The following is a 22,213-nucleotide window of genomic DNA, read 5'->3' on the forward strand; positions in this document are numbered from 1 at the left end:
TTTGAATTATGCAAATAAAATTACTAAAATGTCAATTCTCTTTGAACTAGAGATTCTGATCCTGGGCTTTAGCTCTGAAGAAACTATTGTCAGGAAGAAAACCCTGATATACTCCAAAATATTTATAGCAGTACTTTTTTGTGATAGCTAATAATTGGTGACTTGATGCAGAATGGAGTAGGCAGAAACAAGAAAACAATATACACAACCAACTACAACAATGTAAATGGAAAGATCACCATATCAAAAACACAAAAGTAAATGTAACAAAATTATAAAGCTCAAACAGGATGCTAATGAAAGCTATGAAAGAACACTTTGAACTCACTCCTTTGTGGAGGTGAGAGATCCTCAGGTCCTACACGTTGCATGTTTTCACACATTTTCACTGTACAGATTGACCAATTGTGTAGGTTGAAAATATACTTCTCTCCACAGATATCCACCATACTAATAAAGAGCACAAGATCACAGAAAAGCGGAAATTTCTGTGGTAAGCAAATGACATGCTGAAATCAAGTCATTCTACTAGAAGTACACATTAATATGATGTATAATATAATTAAAATCATCACACATCATATCACACATTCCTGACTTCTGCAATTTACTAGCTTTTCCTAAGTCTTAGCTCTAATGAAATTCATTTAAGTCTCCTGGAGCTTAAACTCTACAGTGTAAAAAAGAACACTGAACTAGAAATTCTGAGAGGAGATTCTCTCCCAGGCTCTGCCAATAACAAATTGTGTGACTTTAGGCAGTCATTTAACTGTACATAACATTTTACCTCCTACCTCCCCAATATAGCTATTTCCTATGCAAGGGTACTCTACTCTTCCTCACCTCCACCTCTAACCTCACAACTCATTAGATAATGCTTCTTGATAACAGGAACTGTTTTTGTTCTCTTTTTATATCCTCAGGGTTTAGAGTAATTAGCAAACGGTAGAAGCTTTTAAAAAAAGTCTGACTGACCTGTATAAGAACTTTCCTGATCCACCCCATTGTTAGAACTCTCCTGTCATTTGCATGAACTGATGCTGAGTGAAATGAGCAGAACCAGAAGAACACTGTACACATTAACAGCAACATGGGGGTGATGATCAACCTTAATGGACTTAGTCATTCCATCAATGCAATAATCAGGCACAATTTTAGGGTAACTGCGATGGAAAATAGCATTTGTATCCAGAGAAAGAATTGTGGAGTTTGAAAAAAAGATAAAAGACTGAAAAAAACCTGTTATCTTATTATGTAATCTTGCTATCTCTTATATTTTATTTTTTTCTTTTCTTCTTAAGGATATAATTTCTCTCTCAACACATTCAATTGCATGGAAACAATGTAAAGACTAACAGACTACCTTCTGGGGGGAGGGAAGCAAGATTGGGGAAAATTGCAAAATTCAAAATAAATAAAAACTTTCAATTAAAAAAATAAATTAGTTTTACCTTCATAAAAAAAACTATCAATCCCAAAATTACTCTGAATTTTACTCTGTTTATTTTGTTTCTATAAAACATAAGCTCCTTGAGGACAGGAACTACCTCATTATTGAATTCTCAGTGCCTAATACTGGGATTAATACATACCAGGCACACAATAAAAGCTCATTGAGTTTAAGTGAATTAAGGTCTCTGAAGCCTAAAAAATGAGGGAAGGGACGAGAAGATCTGAGAGGTTACTTGTAGTTATAACAATTTTTAGTATTCTGTGACCAGAGAGTTAAGAGGCTTGGTCCCACCAAAAATGCAATAAGCTTAACTAGGACATTTCATATCTCATACTCTAAATGTCAAAAAAAAAAAAAAACCCATACATTTCAGAAAAAGAATCTGAATTTCCACCTCTTCCCCATCTTCTGGACTTTGCACCAACTGAACTCCATGTCTAGAATGCTTTTCCTCCATATCTTCACCTCTTAAGTCTCCCAGGCTTCCTTCAAATTTCAGTTTAAATACCATTTTCCTCAGAAAACCTTTCCCAGTACCCCAAGCAGCTAGAGCCTTCAGCTCTGTGGTTACTGCTCATCTACACTGCCTGTTATCTTTTACATCCCTATTTATTTCCGTGTTGTCTCTTCCATTAGAATGTGAGCTTCTAGCACAACCCTATGAGACCAGCTTTGAACAATGCTATCCCCATGCAAAAAAGAAAAACAAAATAAAAAAAAACCAAACTAAACAGAATCTGAATGAACACACTACATTTACTTTTAAAAAATTCTCTTATGTATTTCTTTCCTATCTCATGGTTTTCTTTCTTTTCCCTTAATCCTAATTCCTCATACAGAAAATGACTAATTTAAACATGTTAAACATAAAAGTGCATGTACAATATTCACCTGACTGTTCGCCACTGAGGGGAGGAGGGGAGGAAGGAAGGATGAAAGGAAATTGTGTAACTTAAAAATATGCATACGTAGGTAGACGAATGTTGAAAAACTTTCATAACATGTGAGTAGAAAAATAAAATAAAATATCGATTAAAAAAAGAATGTGAGCGCTTTGAGGGTAGGAATTGAGTTTACCTTTCTTTGTATCCCCAGTGCTTAATAGAGTATCTGACATATAGAAGAATTTAATGGTTTTTCTGGGAAAAAAAGGGGGTGGTGGGCCCTAGGCATAGTAATTCCAATCCCTCCAGAAATACACATACCGTATTTTCAGGTCCCTCACGACTGCGGGAGACTGGTACCATCTCCAGCTTGGCATTGTTGGGAAGATTGGCAAATCTCCACTGGAGGGAAAGATCAAGCACATTCCTCTGAAACCTGCAAAACAAACCAGTCCTTACCACAAGTTGATAGCATATTACCCTGGAACCATCTGCCACACCCAACCCCAGCCAAAATCCATGAATTAAATCCTTCAGAAACAAGGACAGAAAACTAGTAGATTATCCACCTGGAAATTCACTACTGCTGACATTTTCAAACTAGGTCAAAAGTTAAAGAACTGAAAGTTTAAAGTGATTAAAAGTCAGAGTTGTCAAAGTACAAGAAGACATCCAGACTGAAAGAAGCACTCTTCTGACATTCCTCCAAATGTGATGGTATCAATTAATGAAAAGGCAAATGAAATAGAAATTCATATCTCTGAGGCTTACAGGGAAGATGGCTATTTTTCAAGGTTTTGAAGCAATGGACATTTAACAAGGTTGTTTTAGGTGCTATGAGGGAACAAAGTGAACATTGCCTTCATTTTCATCAATAAATTAGACCTATCATGATTGCTCATAAAGATATAGGAAGCTAGGTGAGAGGGACAATCAATTGAAATTCAAGTTATCCCAGTACATCATTTTATCTACTGTATCATCCTCTTTCCCCATATTCACAGCAAATTTTTTATCCAAGCTCTTAACCAAAAAGTTAAATAAATAGGCTTCTTCACATAATGGACTTCTGGCCAAGGTGGCAGAGAGAAGACAGGCACTGTGCTAAAGTCTCCTGATCTTCCCTCATATATAATTCATTATGAAACAAATCTCTTAAAAAGAAATTACATTAAGAGGTACAAAGTACCTAGCTGTGTGGCCTTGAGCAAGCCACTTAACCCCATTTGCCTCAAAAAATATATATATATAAAAAAAGAAAATGGATAAAGGAAATATGGATAAAGTTAAAAAAAGGGGAAAAAATACAAACAGAGGAAAGATAGCATGGAGGACAATAAAAAATTAGCAATTATAACTTTGAATGTGAATGTGATGAACTCTCCCTTAAAACGTAAGCAAATAGCAAAGTAGATTAAAAACCAGAATGCTACAATATGCTGCTTACAAGAAACTCATCTGAAGCAGAGAGGTACATATAGAGTAAAGCTAAAAGGTTGGACCAAAATATATTTTACTTCAGCTGAAATGAAAAAAGCAGGGGTAGCAATCCTTGTCTCAGACAAAGCAGCTGCAAAAATAGATATCGTTAAAAGAGATGAGGAAGGAAACTATGTCCTCCTAATAGGTACTTTAGACAATTAAGTAATTTCAATACTAAATATGTATGCACCAAATGGTATTAGTATCCAAATTCTTAGAGGAGAAGTTGAAGGAGTTACAGGAAGACATAGCAAAACTTTACTGGCAGGAGACCCCAAGCTCTCAGATTTAGATAAATCTTACCATAAAATAAACAAGAAGGAAGTTAAGGAGGTAAATAGAAAACCTAGACATGATAGACCTATGGAAGAAATTGAATAGGGATAGAAAGGAATATACTTTTTTCCTGCAATACATGGTACTTACACAAAAATTAACCATATACTGGGCATAAAAACCTAATAATCAATTGCAGAGAGGTAGAAATAGTGAATACATCTTTCTCAGATCATGATGCAGTAAAAAAATCACAATGCAATATTGGGCCAAGGAGATACAGACCCAAAACTAATTGGGAACTAAATAGTCTCATTTTAAAGAATGAGTGGACCAAACAACAAATTATAGAAAGACTTAATTATTTCATCCTAGAGAATGACCATAGTGAAACATACCAAAACCTATGGGATTCACTCAAGGCGGCTGTCAGGGGATATATTATATCTTTCAATGCTTACATGAATAAATTAAAGAAAGAAGAAATCAATGAACTAAATATGCAACTAAAAAAATTAGAGAAAGAACAAATTAAAAACCCCCAATTAAATACCAAATTAGAAATTCTAAAAATTAAAGGAGAAATTAATAAAATTGAAAGCAAGAAAACTATTGAACTAATAAATAAAACCCAGAGTTGGTTTTATAAAAAAAAAAGAAGAAAACCAAACTGCTAGTCTCATAAATGAAAAAAATGAACTCACCACAATGATGAGGAAATTAAAGTAATAATTCAGAAATTATTTTGCCCAAGTCTATGCCAATAAATTTAATAATCTAAGTGAAAAGGATGAATATTTACAAAAATTTAAGTTGCCCAGGTTAAATGAAGAGGAAATTAAATACCTAAATAACCCTATCTCAGAAAAAGAAATTCAACAAGCCATTATTGAACTCCTTAAGAAAAAAATCTCCAGGGCCAGATGGATTCACAAGTGAATTCTATCAAACATTTAAGGAACAACTGGTTCCAGTTCCATATAAACTCTTTAGAAAAATAGGTGACGATGGAACTCTGCCTAACTCTTTTTTTTTTTTTTAGGTTTTTGCAAGGTAAATGGGTTAAGTGGCTTGCCCAAGGCCACATAGCTAGGTAATTATTAAGTGTCTGAGACGGGATTTGAACCCAGGTACTCCTGACTCCAGGGCCCGTGCTTTATCCGCTATGCCACCTAGCTGCCCCTGCCTAACTCTTTCTATGACAACAATATGATGCTAATATCTAAACCAGGAAGAGTTAAAACAGAGAAAGAAAATTATAGACCTATCTCCCTGATGAATATAGAAGCAAAAATCTTAAATAAAATCTTAGCAAAACGATTACAACAAGTTATCACTAGGATAATACATTATGACCAAGTAGGATTTACTCTAGGAATGCAGGGTTGGTTCAATATTAGGAAAATTGTCAGTATAATTAATTACATCAATAACAAACCTATCAGAAATCATGTGAGTGTATCAATAGATGCTGAAAAAGCTTTTGACAAAATACAGTACCCATTCCTACTAAAAATGCTAGAGCATAGGAATAAAATACAGTACCCATTCCTACTAAAAATGCTAGAGCATAGGAATAAATGAGTGTTCCTTGGAATAATAAGCAGTATCTATCTGAAACCATCAACAAGCATTATATGCAATGGGGTGAATAAGATCGGGGTGAAATAAGGATGTCCATTATCACCACTACTATTCAAGATTGTATTAGAAATGTTAGCTTCAGCAATAAGAGAAGAAAAAGAAATTGAAGGAATTAAAATTGAGAAGGAAGGGACAAAACTCACACTTTGCAGATGACACGATGGTATACCTAGAGAATCCAAAAAAAAAATCATCTAAAAAACTACTAGAAATAATTAACAACTTCAGCAAAGTCACAGGATATAAAATAAACCCTCATAAATCCTCAACATTTCTATATATGACTAGCAAGATGCAGCAGAAAGAGCTAGAAAGAGAAATACCATTCAAAGTAACTTCAAACAATATAAAATACTTGCAGGTCTATTTGCCAAGGCAGATTTAAATAACTGGGCAAATATCAACTGCTCAAGGATAGGCCAAACTAATATAATAAAAATGGCAATTTTACCAAAATTAAACTACTTATTTAGTGCCCTATCAATCAAAATTCCAAAAAATTACTTTAATGAGTTAGAAAAAATTGTTAAGTAAATTCATATGGAGAAATAAAGTCAAAGGCGGCTAGGTGGCACAGTGGATAGAGTACTGGCTCTGGAGTCAGGAGTACCTGAGTTCAAATCAGACCTCAGACACTTAATAATTACCTAGTTGTGTGGCCTTGGCAAGCCACTTAACCCCATTTGCCTTGTAAAAAAAAAAAAACCTAAAAAACCTAAAAAAAACCCCACAAAGTCAAAAATTTCCAAGGATTTAATGAAAAAAGTACAAAAGATGATGGCTTAGTCCTACCAGACCTAAAATTATATTATAAACCATCAGTCATCAAAACTGTCTGGTATTGGCTAAGAAATAAGAGTGGTGAATCAGTTGCAGGAAATGATTACAGAAATCTGCTGTCTGATAAACCCAAAGAGTCCAAATATTGGGATAAAAACTCTTCCCTTTGACAAAAACTGTTGGGAAACCTGGATGGCAGAAACTTGGATTAGACCAACACCTCACAGATCAAAATGGATACAGGATTTAGACATAAAAAACATTATTATAAGCAAACCAGGAGATCAAGGAATAGTTTACCTGTCGTATCTATGAAAAGGGAAGTAGTTTATGACCAAGTAAGAGATGGAGAACATCATTAAAAACAAACTAGATAATTTCAATTACATTAAATTAAAACACTTTTGCACAGACAAAATCACTGTAACCAAGATTGAAAGAAATATAGTAAACTGGGAAACAATTTTTACAATTAGTATTTCTGACAAAGGACTCATTTCTAAAATATACAGAGAACTCAGTCAAATTTATTAAAAACAAGCCATTCCCCAATTGACAAATGGCCAGAGGATATGCAAAGGCAATTTATAGATGAGGAAATCAAATCAACCCATAGTCATATGAAAAATTGCTCTAAATCACTACTAATTAGAGAAATGCAAATTAAAGCATCTCTGAGATACCACTTCACAGTTTTCAGACTGGTCAATATGACCAGAAAGGACAATGATCAATGTTGGAAGGAATGTGGGAAATCTGGGCCACTAATTCATTGTCGGTGGAGCTGTGAACTCATCCAACATTTCTGGAGAGCAATTTGGAATTACACCCAAAGGGCAACAAAAATGTGCATACCCTTTGATCCAGCAATATCATACTGGGTCTATACACTATAGAGATGATGAAAAAGGGTAAAAACATCACTTGTACAAAAATATTCATAGTAGCCCTGTTTATGGCAGCAAAAAAATGGAGGGGATATCCATCAACTGGGGAATGGCTTAATAAACTATGGTATGTGTATGTGATGGAACACTATTTCTATTAGAAACCTAGAGGGGAATTCAGGGAGGCCTGGAAGGATCTGCATGAACTGATGCTAAGTGAAATGAGCAGAACCAGGAAAATATTGTACACCCTAACACCAACATGGGGGTGACAATCAACCTTAATGGACTTGCTCATTCCATTAGTGCAACAATAAGGCATGATTTTGGGGTATCTGCAATGAAGAATACCATCTGTATCCAGAGAAAGAATTGTAGAGTTTGAACAAAGACTATTACCTTTAATTTAAAAAAAAAACTGTTATCTTATTATATAATTTTGCTATCTCTTATCCTTTATTTTTCTTCCTTAAGGATATAATTTCTCTCTCAACACATTCAACTGAGATCAATGTATACCATGGAAACAATGTAAAAACTAACAGACTGCCTTCTGTGGGGGGTAGGGGTAGGGAACTGAGATTAGGGGGGGAAATAGTAAAATTCAAAATAAAGAAATAAAGAAACAAATAAATAAATAGATAAATAAGTAAATGAATAGATAGAGAGATAAATAAATAAATAAATATTTGAATATTACAGGTAAATAAATAGATAGCTAGATAGATAGATAAATAAATAATTAGGCTTCTTTTCCTTTCTCCTTCCTGTTTCTCCTTCCTATTCCCTGGAGGAGGTAACTAACAAATGAGAAGGTGATCAAAAACCAGGCCACAAGGAAGAGAAGGAAAAAAGGAAAACTGACAATACATAAACCAGGTAACTTTTCAGTTATCTGAAAGCTGGTTAACTAATGAACACAAATACAAATCAAGTTTTCATATACTGAACAGGCACAATATACCAGATTAAAAACTAGGCTGGAAATTCAGTTAAAAAGAGTTCTAGACTTGGAGCCAAAAATAATTTCACTCATGACCCTAGACAAGTTACTTAATAAACTCTGTGTCTCTTAGTTTTGCAAAAATTAATTACTATGAAAGTGTTATATATCATTGGATCATTAAAGCCTTCCACCAGATTAAAGAAGCTGACAGTCTGGATCAGCAATGGACCAGAGCATAGATTTGAAAATACCCTAATTTTCATGCAAAGACAAGAATAAGAGAACCAAGAGTTCAAGGGGATAAGGTTTCTTGGAAGTAAATGAGGTGAATTAAGAGATCTAAAATGTAAGTAGATCTCAGAAACAGGAAACCAAAACTTAAACTGATCTTTATTAGTGAACTCTCCCTTACCAATTAAAATTCTTAGGGGCAAAGTCTATCACTATTTTTGCCATTTTACTAACAGGAAAATTGGTATAAGGAAAGCCAGCTGGGATTACAATAGACAAACAAACTCCTGACTTCCAGTTCAGATCACATGTAGATTTATCACAAACTATATATATATATATATATATATATATATATATATCCCTATTCATGTAGGATAAAGAAAAGAGAGTCATTGGGAAGGTAAAAGTTTGCTTTTACCAGCTACTACTTAGGGTTTTGAGAATTAAGAACTTAGACTAATGGAAAGAAAAACAATAAATGACAGAATCTATTAGAAGGTATTTACCTTTCTCCTGTTTTAGTAATAATAAAGGAAAATTATAAAGTTCTTTTAAGATGTTTTCATATCTGTCTTATTTCAGAACTTAAGTGTAAGTTCTGTCAAAAGTTGTTATGGCTATTATTCAAAAACTTAGCTAAATTAAAGAGTCACCTCACTAGAAATTTGGTGTTTAGGTAATAATTTCTTGATCGCATACCATTTCCTAAGGAATAGAAGGGTAACTAGTAAATTTTGGAAGAGTCATGCTAAGAAAAATAATTCTCTATTTAAACTGATAGAAGACTTGACTTTAATTTATCTTTCCTAGAACAAAAGAAAAACTAGAGTGGGAGACAGAATGAAAGAGTGTAACTCTCTTTCTACTTACCTTATTCACTTACTCCAATCCTCATAAAACTTGTAAAAATAAGATTTTTTTTAGTCCTAGCAATGCTCCAGGTCTAGGAAGTACAACTGCTAAATATCCAAAAAATATTACTATCTCTCACCCCAATGTATAAAGAAGAAAGATAGATGAATGTCATCTCTGATGTATAAAGAAGAAAGACTATGTGAACCACTAGAAGTAAAACAAAATATAAATTACTATTCTCAAATGTCAAACTCAGTTTTATTTTGAAAATACCCATTAAGGGTGGCTAGGTGGCGTAGTGGATAAAGCAACGGCCTTGGAGTCAGAAGTACCTGGGTTCAAATCCGGTCTCAAGACACTTAATAATTACTTAGCTGTGTGGCCTTGGGCAAGCCACTTAACCCCATTTGCCTTGCAAAAAAAAGAAAAAAATCCATTAAAGTATGAAAAATTTAAAAAGTTAGAAGGAAAAATTCTGAAAGAGAGAAATTTAAAAGCCAGGTAAGGGAATGTGTATAAAATTTGAAAATGTATAAAGTAGCTAGCCAGATAACCCAAATGCCAAGATATTATTGAAAACAACCAATGATTTTTTTCTGAATTATTAACAACCAACCCAAGAAAGTTCAAAAAGATTGGGAAATGGGTAAACATCAATCTTTAAAACTGGATCAAAAATAACTTTGGAAGTTAAAAAATAATAAATTGAATTTCTAGGGCAAAAGTGGAACAGAAAGTGGAAAATTCAAAACAGGGCAAGAGCTCTGCAAGATAAAAGTATTTCAAGTTGAGAAAAAACAAAATGACACAGAAAATACAAAACTAAGTTTTTCTATCAATTAAGGCATTTAAAAAAATAAACAACCACTTCAGGAATAAAACTGAAAAAGTTAACTAAAACTACCATTATGTCGTAAAGGAATAGACCCAAAAAAAAAATCAGTCCATCTGGTTCCAGGCACCCTAAAACATGGGCCAAAAGCTAGCTAAGAGTAAACAAAGACTGTGTGGCCTTGGACAAGCCACTTAACCCCATTGCCTTGCAAAAAAAGGAAAAAAAAACCTTAAAAAAGTAAACAAAGAGAAATAGTAAATTGTTCTATAGCTGGCTCTTCAGATGTTCATTAATAAACTGTCAAGAAGAGTTTACACACACACACACACACACACACAAAAACAATTAACATATAGCAATGGATTAGTTATTTCACTGTGATAGGGCAAAAATCCTGACAATGGACAGAGTTTAGAGAGTTAAGAAAAGACAGAGTCAACTTGAAATCCTACAATTAGCCCATCTAAGATATATTTATTTTCTCATAGAAATAAAGATACTACAAGTTAGAATATTATCATAGTATATGAATGCAATCCAGAACTACATTCTAGTCAGAAGTAGGAACTCTTAAGCTCAGTTCTGTAACCCTAAGACCCTTCACCAATACTTTTTTTTAGTTTTTTCAAAGCAATGGGATTAAGTGGCTTGCCCAAGGTCACACAACTAGGTAATTATTAAGTGTCTGAGGCCAGATTTGAGCTCAGGTACTCCTGACTCCAGGGCCGGTGCTCTAATTCATTGCGCTCCTAGCCACCCCTCACCAAAATACTTTTTGTTTTCTCATTTATAAAACAGGCATTATGCCACTTCTCTAATTCACATTTTTTTCCTAACTCACAATCTAGATTATTTACCTCAAATATAATATTTTCATGAAGGTACTTCCTCCATAGACATAGGGTAAAACCCTTCTATTCCTTAGGAAATGGTATGTGATCAAGAAATTATTACCTAAACACCAAATTTCTAGTGAGGTGACTTTAATTCAGCTAAGTTTTTGAATAATAGCTATAACAACTTTTGACAGAACTTACACTTAAGTTCTGAAATAAGACAGATATGAAAACATCTTAAAAGAACTTTATAATTTTCCTTTATTATTACTAAAACAGGAGAAAGGTAAATACCTTCTAATAGATTCTGTCATTTATTGTTTTTCTTTCCATTAGTCTAAGTTCTTAATTCTCAAAACCCTAAGTAGTAGCTGGTAAAAGCAAACTTATTTCAACACTCATTGCCTTCATCAAAGAAGACTATAACCTCACACCACACTTAACAAAATTCTTTGTGAATGACCATAGTTGAAAATGGGAGATATTGTGGAATAGTGGATAAATGACTAGACATAGAGTAAAGAAGACCTGAGTTCAAAGTCCTGACCCTAACACATATTAGTGGTTTAACCACAGATAAATTACTTCACCTGTTAGAACCCCAGGCTACTAGGATTATAAATTACAGAAGAACTGCTGAGTTGCTGAGTAGTAGTATAATAAATTTCCACTAAATTGATGAAATTACAAGTTGAAACCACAATACAACTGAAAATGCATTATCACCTAGTAATCAAATCCCTGGTGATAAGCCTTTTCAAGCAAAAGATATAGGGGCAGCTAGGTGGGCCAGTGAATAGAGCAGTGGATAGAGCACCAGCCCTGGAGTCAGGAGTACCTGAGCTCAAATGTGGCCTCAGACACTTAATAATTCTAGCTGTGTGGCCTTGGTCAAGCCACTTAACCCCACTGCCTTGCAAAAAAAAAAAAAGATCAAGATATATGCCATTTCTGAGATCTGTATTCAAGGATTTCCAGTTTAGTGGGACTGGTTATATACACTGTTGAGACAGCCTTCAAAGAGCCCAACATTAACTCCACAGCAGAATGAAGCAGTGGATCAGAAATTTATTGGAAAAAAAAAAAACTAAGTATACTTTGAGAATAATGTCGGAAAAGGGCAACTTTCTTTTACTAATTAAACTTGAGCCTTTGTGCTTTTCAAGCAGAAGCGGTGTGTCTATCATCTCTGTTCTAGAGAATCCTAGACCAAAAAAAAGCAACTATATAAAGTCTGACTCACTTCAGATCGTATTCACTTGGATTGAAGTTCTGTCGCCGACAGGCGTCCTCCAAAACCTGCCAAAAAAAATGAAGGGGAGGATTAAATCATTCTGTCCAAGGCAAGAAATTCAGCTATTTGAAACAAATACTACTGAGAGCCAAGGACTGCAAGAACTAGAAATGACTACAGAAACCATGTAATCCAATTTCCCCCCATTTTACAGATGGAACAACTGAAGTTAAGGGAAAAGTGACTTAAGACACACAGAAAACTGTAGATATAAATAGGAGACAAGCCCCCAACTCCTTCACCAGCATACTTTCCACCAAGTCATACTACGCTACTCTACAAAACCTAGATTTAATTGTTATAGAGGTGCGTGAGGTTTACCCAGGAAAAAGCACAGCTTCACGTTCCATTTGCAATCTGTCCAGTCATCTGGGAAACGGGTGTGCCTTTGGAGTAACAAGGGTGACTTGATGAAAACACGTAAGAAGCTTATCGAAAAGCCATTCCTACAGCTTTGGGGAAGGAAACAACGCAGAGGCTCACGCTCTCCTAAGGGGGGAGTCTACAGCCTCGACTACAAATACATCGGGTTCCAAGGGTTCAGGGGAGGCAGGTGGCTCCGTGGGCCTTCGCCGGCCCCGGCTTCGCTCTCTCTCGGCCCGGGAGGGTGCGGCGGGAGACTCGCCCCGCCCCATCGCCAGCACCCCGGCACCCCACATTTCGGGGAGCTCGGCAGAGGGCCTCCAGGGCTCCGGACCCGGCGAGGGGCGCGTCCCCATTGGCCCCCCGGAGCCCCGCCCCCACGCCGACACGCCCCCCCGGGGCATCTCACCCGCCCCACCCCCACCCCCTCCTGAAGCCCAACCGCAAGAGGCCCGGATCCGGCCTCGGACCCCCCGCCGCATCTGGGGACCCTCCGTCGGGCGGCCGCCGAGCCTCCTCTCCCCGCCCGCCGCACCTGCAGTAACGTGGTGCTCGGCGTCACCTTCACCGTGAGGCGCCTCCCGTTCGGGGTCAGAACCGACACCGCGGGGCCCCCGCTGCTGCCTGGGGCCGCCATCTTCCGATCACGTGACTGCCCCCCCTAGCCGGCTCTTATTCAAACAACTTTATTGGCAAAGAGATCCGGAAGTACAGCTACGGCTCGGGAAGGGGCGGGGTCTGAGCTCCCTTCCACGGACGGACCAATCACAGCCAGAGAAGCCCCTTCCCTCTTCCCACTCCAGAAGCGCATCCTCCCCAGAGACCCGCCCACCGGGTGCTAAGCCCCGCCCCCTGCCTTTAGAGTCAAAACCGCAATAAATAATAACAACTAATGTGCATACAACACTTTAAGATTTGGAAAGCACTTTGCAGATGTTATCTCTTTTGATCCTCTTAAAAGGTAGATTTTATTATCCCCATTTTACAGCTGCCAACACTAAGGCAGAGAGAGAGAGGTTAAATAACTTGCTCAGGGTTACACAACTCGGTCTCGACTTCATTCAAACTCAATCCCTCCTGACTTCAAACCCAAAGCACCATTTAGTCGCCTCAATAACTATCCTGTTGCCTTGACAACATTCAACATTTACTATGAGCCGGGAATTGTAAACATTCAAGTGGTTACTGTATTCTAGAAACAGCATTTTTGTGTCTTGAGGTCCAGATCTGAGCAATTTGGTAGAGTAGGACGTAGCAAGGATTAAATCTCGGGACTGTGACAAATCCTAGTTGGCCGAGGCAACATCTACCTGGGCCTCAGTTTCTTCATATGTGAATTAAAAAGGCAAGGTGGTCTAATAAGGCCCCTTCTAGCTGTAAATTTCTATGATTCTACGTAGGACCTGAGATCTCTTCTCCCTATCTCTCACTTCCCCCCAAGGAGCCTTGAAGAGGCAGTGGAGCTGGGAAAGTAGGGGAGTGATTATTAGATTTCAATGTATTGCATTTCTACTGTCTATTGGATAGACAGAAAAGCAAATGGAAAATGACCTCATTGACAATTGAGGGGAAGGGGCAATCAAAAAAAGAACCCAAGCAGAGTCTTGAATGAAGCTGGGAAAGCTAAGAGGAAGAAATGAAAAAAGAATTCCAAGAGTGGGGAAAGAGGGAGGAGGAGCTCTCTTCATGAAGACTAGGAAGCTAGAGATGGAAGGTCAAGTTTAGAGAATAACTTTGGCTGCAATTTAGAGTGTGTGGGGAACTATATAAAATCAGTCTGGAAAGAAACCACATTGGGGAGAATATTGAAAGTCAAGTACCTAGTATGTGCTAGATACTGAGGGTTCTTATCCTTTATTGAAAAAGACCAGAATATCTGGTCTCAGACACTTACTAATTACCTAGTTGTGTAGCCTTGGGCAAGCCACTTAACCCCACTTGCCTTGCAAAAACCTAAAAAAAAAAAAACAAATAAGGCCAGAATGACATCAGTGTATTAGAGACAGATTACAGTATAACCTATTGTGCCTGATCAGACCCATAGGAGCATGGAATGCTCTACTACCGGACTGGCACAAATAGTAAACACCTGGGGCATTTACTCTTAATTTACATATCTCTTGTTTCATTTGAGCTGCTTCACTTCTGCTTTACTCATAGAGCACAGCACCCTCTCTGATGAGGACACTGAGTAATGGAGATACAAAGACAAAACAAAAATAGTCCCTGACCTAAAGGAACTCACATTTTGAGAAATGAGGGAAGTGAGATAACATATATAAACACAGACAAATACAAACTTGACATAAATTGATTTAGAGGGGAAAGAACAATCAGCTGGAAGATCTGGAAAGATAATGAAGAAAGTGGTATATGAGCTAAGCCTTGAAGGGAACCAAGAATTCTAAGCAGAAAAGGTTCAGAAAGAATGCCTTCAAGACATAAGGAAAGGGGTGGCTAGGTGAGGCAATGGATAGAGCACCGGCCCAGGAATCAGGAGTACTTGAATTCAAATGTGGCCTCAGACACTTAATAATTACCTAGCTGTGTGGCCTTGGGCAAGCCACTTAACCCCATTACCTTGCAAAAAAACCTAAAAAAAAAAGACATAAGGAAAGAATCAACACAAGTCTATTTGTGAAGAATAGTGATTTGTACCAAGATCAAAAAGGTAAGTGGAGACCAGATTGTGAAGGACATTAAGTGCCAAATTGTTGTTCAGTCATTTCAGACTATCTGTGAGCCTATTTGGGGGTTTTCTTAGCATATACCAAAGTAGTTTGCCATTTTCTTCTCATTTGACAGTTGAAGATATTGAGGATAAAAGAATTAAGAGAACTTTCCCCAGGTCACACAGGTAGTAAGTGTCTCAAACTAGATTTGAACTCGTGAAGATGAGTCTTAGCAATTCTAAGCCCAGTGTTCTGTCCACTATACTACATAGCTGCCCTGTAAATGCCAAAAAAGCGGAATTTGTATTTGATTATGGAGGTCATAGGCATAAATGATGTTTCCTGAAAAGGGGGACAGGGAGGAGTATGGTAGAGTAGATATGGTCATATCTACACTACAGGAAAATGAATTGGAATGGGAAAAACAAGACAGGAAGATCATTAAGGAATCTCTTGCAATGGTCCTTGAAAGGGACAGTGGAAAGGGAGAAGGAGGAGTTGAGGATAACAGCAAGGTTATAAACAAGTTAATGAAGAGAATGGTATTGTCCTTGACAGAAATAGAGTCATTTGTTAGAAGGATGGGGTTTTTGAGGGAAGAAAACAAATTCTGTTGCAGAAAAGTTGAGTTTTATTTACCTACTATAATCTAGTATGAAATGTCAAATGGGCAATTGGTGTTGTAGAGTTAAAGAGAAAGATTACAACTGGATATATAGATTTGAGAATCATCAGCATCAAAATGTCACATAAAGGAATCTAGGTGAGCTGATAATGTCACCAAAAAAGGAGAGAGAAAGAGAGAGAGAGAGAGAGAGAGAGAGAGAGAGAGAGATGAGAGCCCAGACAACTTCTTGAGGAGATATTTACAGAGAATTCAGTACAGATGATGATCCAACAAAGGAGATTGAGAAGGTTGTGTTTTATCCAGCTGTCAAACTGAAATTACACTTTAGTCTAGAAGCATAGAAAGATACCAAAGATTTTTTTAGTAGAGCAGAGACTCGGGCCAGATTTGTATTTCAGTAGAGTGTGTATTTTGGTGTAGTGTGGATGGAAATGGAGAAAGTCTAGAGCAGGAAGGTCAGTTTGGAAGACTGTTGCAATAGTGAAGGGGAGTAGACAGAAGAAAGTTGTGACCCTCAGTGATTTGCAAGATGCTGCCTGCCTTTAACAGGACTAGGAAAGTTTGGAAGATAGATAGCTTGAGGAAAATATGAGTTTGAATTTTGACATATCAAATTTGAGTTTCTAATCGTAAATGCAGTTAAGAGATGTCCAGGAGTAGAAGAAAAGAAGAGATCACTGAGAGAGGAGAAAATCAAAATCAGAGAAGAGCCTTGGAAGACACCAATACTTAAGGGCAGAAGATGAATGATGATCATTAAATTAATCTACAGATTAAGGTTCAGCAATGTGTCAGGAACTGTGCTAGATATTGTAGATACAAAGACAAAATGAAGCTTACATTCATTCCAGTGTGGAAACAATGTATCTGTAAATAAACCTATACAAATATGTTTAAATAAATACAAAGTAGATTTGAGAAAGAGAGAGAAGCAACATTAACCTCTGAAAGAAAGAAAGCCTCTGAGGAAAGGCACCATTTAGAAGGTGATGTTTGAAGTTTTGAAGAAACCAAAGGATTCTAAGAGATAGAAGAGAAAAAAAGTAAATTCTAAGCACTGGGGATACCAGTGCATTATAGATGAAGTATCACATGTGAGAAATAAGAAGATGAATTTGTCTAGATAAGAAAGTACAAGAAGTGGAATAACATATTGCAAGATTAGGGGGTGGGGTGGAGAGGAGATCTGATTGTGAAGGGTTTTAAAAACCAAACAAAAGAGTTGATTTTGATTCTGTTTGATCCTATAAGTAATAGGGAGCTTTTGGAGTTTCCTGAATAATAAAGTGACATGGTCATACCTGCACTGTAAGAAAATCACTTTGAGAACTTCATATAGCTTACCTTGAAGTGAGGAGTGACATGAGACAGTTGTCTAGGTTAATTAGAGGGTTATTTCAAAAGTCCAAGTAAGATGGTAAAATCTTAAGGATGATGGCCACATGAGAATGAGAAAGGCACTGATGTAAAAGTTGTAGTAGAAGTAGAAAGAACATTGGGCATCTAATTGGATATTTGGGTAAGGAAGAGGAGTCAATAATGATAAGACTGGAAATTGATGGGAAGAATGGAGATGCCCTTAATAAAAATAAGAAGTTCAGTGGAAGGAGAGTTTAGGGAGGAAAAATATTATGAGTTCGATTTTAGAAATATTGAATTTAAGAGGTCAGCTTCTGAAATAATCACCACCCTCATTTTTCACCTTTTATTGTACATAGTCTTTCCTTTATCCTTAACTTTCAAAACATTCAATTTGGATTTTTTATTGTTATTTCCATTTATGCTATTGTAAGGTGTTGGTCTAATCTAAGTTTCTTCCATACTAACTTCCAATTTTCCCAGCAGTTTTTTATCAAAGAGAGAGTTTTTATCCCAATAGCTGGACTCTTTGGGTTTATCAAACAACAAATCACTATAATTGTTTCCTGCTATTGCACCCAGTCTATTCCACTGGTCCACCACTCTGTGTCTTAGCCAATACCAGACAGTTTTGATGACTGCTGCTTTATAATATAATTTTAGCTCAGGCAGGGTAAAACACATTTCTAAACGGAGAAATGCTTAAGGAATATATTTGAAAAGTTTCCATAAATAAAATTCATATAAGAATGAATTTAATTGTTGTATAACAATAAAAGATAATTTTTTTTAGGTTTTTGCAAACTAATGGGGTTAAATGGCTTGCCCAAAGGCCACACAGCTAGATAATCATTAAGTGTCTGAGGCCAGATTTGAACTCAGGTACTCCTGACTCCAGGGCCGGTACACCTCCTAGCCACCCCCTATGAATTTAATTCTTAAGTGAATATAATTCATTTAATAACCATATGAAAGATTGTTCCAAAACACTAATTATAAGACAAATGCCAATTAAATTAACTCTGAGGTTTTACCTCTTACTCAGAAAATAGGCAAAAAAGCACAAAATTTGAGAATAGTCACCTTTGGAAAGTTTCCGATAAGAATATTAATACACTGTTGGTGGAACTATGAATTAGTCCCACCTTTCTGTCAAGCAATTTAGAATTATGCTACGAAAATAACTAAAAAGTCAGATCTTTGATGGAGAGATCCTACTTGCTAGGCACATACTCTAAGGAATGAACGATAGAGTGTTTTCAAATATGTCAAAAAAAAAAAAATTGGTACTAGGGGTGGCTAGGTGGCGTAGTGGATAAAGCACCGGCTTTGGAGTCAGGAGTACCTGGGTTCAAATCCAGTCTCAGACACTTAATAATTACCTAGCTGTGTGGCCTTGGGCAAGCCCGCTTAACCCCATTTGCCTTGCAAAAACCTAAAAAAAAAAAAAATTGGTACTAACCCTTTTTGAAGTGAGAAAAAACTGAAGATAGTATATTCAAATTGATGGCTAAAAAACATGTTGTGTAGAAATATATTAGTGAACTATAAGAAATACAGAGAAGCATGGAAAGATCTGATTTCCTGCCAAGTGAAAGAACCTGGAAAATAGCAACATGGGGGGGTGATGATTAATCTTGATGGACACACTTATTTCATCAGTGCAACAATCAGGGACAATTTGGGGCTGTATGCAATAGAGAATACCATCTGTATCCAGATAAAGAACTGTGGATTTTGAACAAAGTTCAAGGATTATTCCCTTTAATTTAGAAAAAACAACTGATATCTTAGTGTCTGATATTGTTATCCCTTATACTTTATGTTTCTTCTTTAAGGATATGATTTCTCTCTCATCACACTCAATTTGGATCAATGTACAACATGGAAACAATGTAAAGACTGACAAACTGCTTTCTGTGGGGGGTGGGGGGAGGGAAGTAAGATTGAGGGAAAAAATTGTAAACTCAAATAAAATCTTTAATTAAAAAAAGAAATGTGTTTTAGTCACATATTTATGTTCATTTCCTATATATCTCTTGAACATTAGACCCTTATATCCAAATCAAAGTTTTTTTTAATTGACTACATTCCTTTTTATCCTAATTGTAATAACATTTTGATTTTGATTTTTGGACAAAAGCTTTTCAATTGCATGTAACAAAATTCATCTCTGTAATCATTTGTGATCACCTCTCTCTTGTATTAGAATTATCTCTGCTTTTATTATAAAAAGTACCTGATTTGGTTCTCCTCTAATTTGTTAATAGTATGACTTTTACTGTTCTGATCATTTGTCCTTTTTCTTCTATTTTTCTTTTTTTTATTTTGATTAATTATTTCTTAATTTTGGTAAAGTCATGAGTTTCCATTTGCCCAAATTCTAACTTTTAAGGAATTATTTTCCTCACTAAACATTTGTACCTCCTTTTTTTTTAGGACTTTTTTTTAAGGAATTCTACTCAATTCTACTCAAGTATATTTTTTGTATATCTTTTTCCATTTGGCCAATTCTGTTTTCAAAGCATCCTTCTCTTCATTGGATTTTGTGTCTCATTTTACCATTTGGTTTATTCTGTTTTTTAAGGTGTTATTTTCTTCAGGTTTTTTTTGTTCCTTTACCAAGTTGTTGACTTTTTTCATGCTTTTCTTGCTTCACTATCATTTCTTTTTCCAATTTTCCCTTTACCTCTCTAATTTGATTTTAAAAATCTTTTTTGAGCTCTTCCATGACTTGAAACCAATTCATATTTTTCTTGGAGGCTTTGGATGCATGAATTTTGACTTTTGGTTGTTCTTCTGAGGGTGTATTTGATCTTCCTTGTCACCATAGTAACTTTCTATGGTCAGAATTTTTTTTCTGTTGTTTGCTCATTTTCTAGCCCATTTCTTGACTTTTTACTCTCTACTAAAGTAGGATTTTGCTTCCCAAGTGGATAGGGCAATGTTCCAGGTTTCTTTGTTCAGTGGTTTGGAGCAGTAATTCTGGGACCTGTAAGTATTTGGCTCTTCCAATGTGGTATGATCTAAGAAGAAGTATGTTTACTACTCTCTTGTAGAGTGCATTGGTTTGTGAGCAACCACAAGCACTCTTTTCAGTCTTGGAACTATGACCAGGGTCCCTGTTTCTCTGTAGCCACAAGCTCTGCTATGCTAGAGTTCCTCCTTATACTGGAACTAAAAACCAGGACCTCAACCCAGATCCAGCTGTGGGGGATAAAAATCCACTTTGAGAGAAGGAAAGAGAGAGAGAGAGAGAGAGAGAGAGAGAGAGAGAGAGAGAGAGAGAGAGAGAGAGAGAGAGAGAGAGAGAGATTCCTCTAAGGAAAAAAATAAATTTTATTTTGGCTTTTCTTGAGAAAAGAGCACACTGCAAGTCTCACAAAGGTAGTGAAGATCAAGAAGCGGTCCCAAATTGACAGTCAAGCCAGACTATATGGCCTAATGTTGACTCACTGGTTAATCTTCAGAGTTACATTCTATTTGTGAAAATCTACCCCAGCAACATAGAAAAAAATAAAAGATTTTCATAAAATATTACCTCACCATCCAGATGGTGAGAATAACCTTCAGGATTATAACTATCTTGTTGAAGTAATGTAACTTGTCTTGGAACACAAGGTCTAGGAATAGCATACTTATCATCAAAGAAGAGGAGGCTTTTGAGCTTCTTTGGAATGCAAGATTTTTCTCATGGGGAAAAAAGTCTACTATCCTTCTAGGAGTCAGTAAAAGTAGTCTTATCAAAAGTAAAGAAAGTGAGTCACCTGTTTGGAATACAAGGGGCTTTCTTCTAGAAATAGTTTAAGAATAATAGTTTGTTCTTCCTTTAATATTTCTTAATCCTGAAAGGACTTCACTGGAAATGAATATTAACCCTGAAATGGTTTTATTGGGAATATTCTACTTACAACTATAGGCAATACAAGAGAGTCCTACCTGTGGTGACAGCAAAGGGACCCCAGGATAACTCCATCTAACCCATTGTCCAATCCCATTATTAGCTGAGGCAGCACCACTGTTGCCAGTGATTCAGTTGTCTCCTAGTTTGCCAAGGCCCAGTCTGCATTAGATCACACTTCTCTCTCACTCTGGTGCAAAAGATCTTTCCTGCCAACTTTCTAAGTTGTCTTTGGCTAGAAAATTATTTCACTCTGTCTTTTTAATGGGTCTGCTGCTCTAGAATTTGTTTAGAGTCATTATTTAAAAGTTTTTTTAAGGGATTTGGGGAAGAATGCAAGGGAGTCTCTGCCTTTACTCTACCATCTTGGTCCTGCCCCAACTTGTCCTTTTTGAATTTATTATGCTATATTGGGTAAGACAGTATGACTCTAGCCCTTATCTGTTAAAATATTTTTTTTAGGTTTTTGCAAGGCAAATGGGGTTAAGTAGCTCACCCAAGGCCACACAGGTAGGTAATTATTAAGTGTCTGAGACCGGATTTGAACCCAGGTACTCCTGACTCCAGGGCCAGTGCTTTATCCACTACACCACCTAGCTGCCCTGATATTTTTTTTTAATAAATGAATTAAGTGTTTATTGATTTTTGGTTTTTCCAAGGCAATGGGGTTAAGTGACTTGCCCAAGGTCACACAGCTATTAAGTGTCTGAAGCTGGATTTGAACTCAGGTCCTCCTGACTCTAGGGTTCATGCTCTATTCACTGAGCCATCTAGTTGCCCCTAAAATATTTTCTAAATTTATTTTATTAATTTATTTTATTTTTCCAATTACATGCAAAGATAATTTTCAACATTCATCTTTTAGTAAAATTTTGAGTTCACAT

At 36.4% G+C, this 22,213-nt stretch overlaps 1 protein-coding gene across 3 annotated transcripts in view; it reads right to left on the reverse strand.

The window, feature by feature from the left end:
• Positions 1 to 13,441, reverse strand: part of ASPSCR1 (ASPSCR1 tether for SLC2A4, UBX domain containing) — a 137,568-nt gene extending 124,127 nt beyond the window's left edge. For 2 of the 3 annotated variants that reach the window (XM_074224855.1, XM_074224856.1), the window contains exons 1-3: positions 13,305 to 13,441; positions 12,356 to 12,411; positions 2,659 to 2,773 (exon numbers count right to left, since the gene is read on the reverse strand). In XM_074224855.1, the coding sequence (XP_074080956.1) occupies positions 2,659 to 2,773; positions 12,356 to 12,411; positions 13,305 to 13,406 (273 nt within the window). In that variant the 5' untranslated portion in view covers positions 13,407 to 13,441. Of the gene's footprint in view, positions 1 to 2,658; positions 2,774 to 12,355; positions 12,412 to 12,727; positions 12,951 to 13,304 lie in introns of those variants that run through there. The other variant, XM_074224857.1, reaches the window with a different exon arrangement.
• Positions 13,442 to 22,213: the final 8,772 nt, after the last annotated feature.

This window comes from Macrotis lagotis, chromosome 2 (assembly GCF_037893015.1).
Source record: "Macrotis lagotis isolate mMagLag1 chromosome 2, bilby.v1.9.chrom.fasta, whole genome shotgun sequence".
Taxonomy (NCBI): Eukaryota; Metazoa; Chordata; class Mammalia; order Peramelemorphia; family Peramelidae; genus Macrotis; species Macrotis lagotis.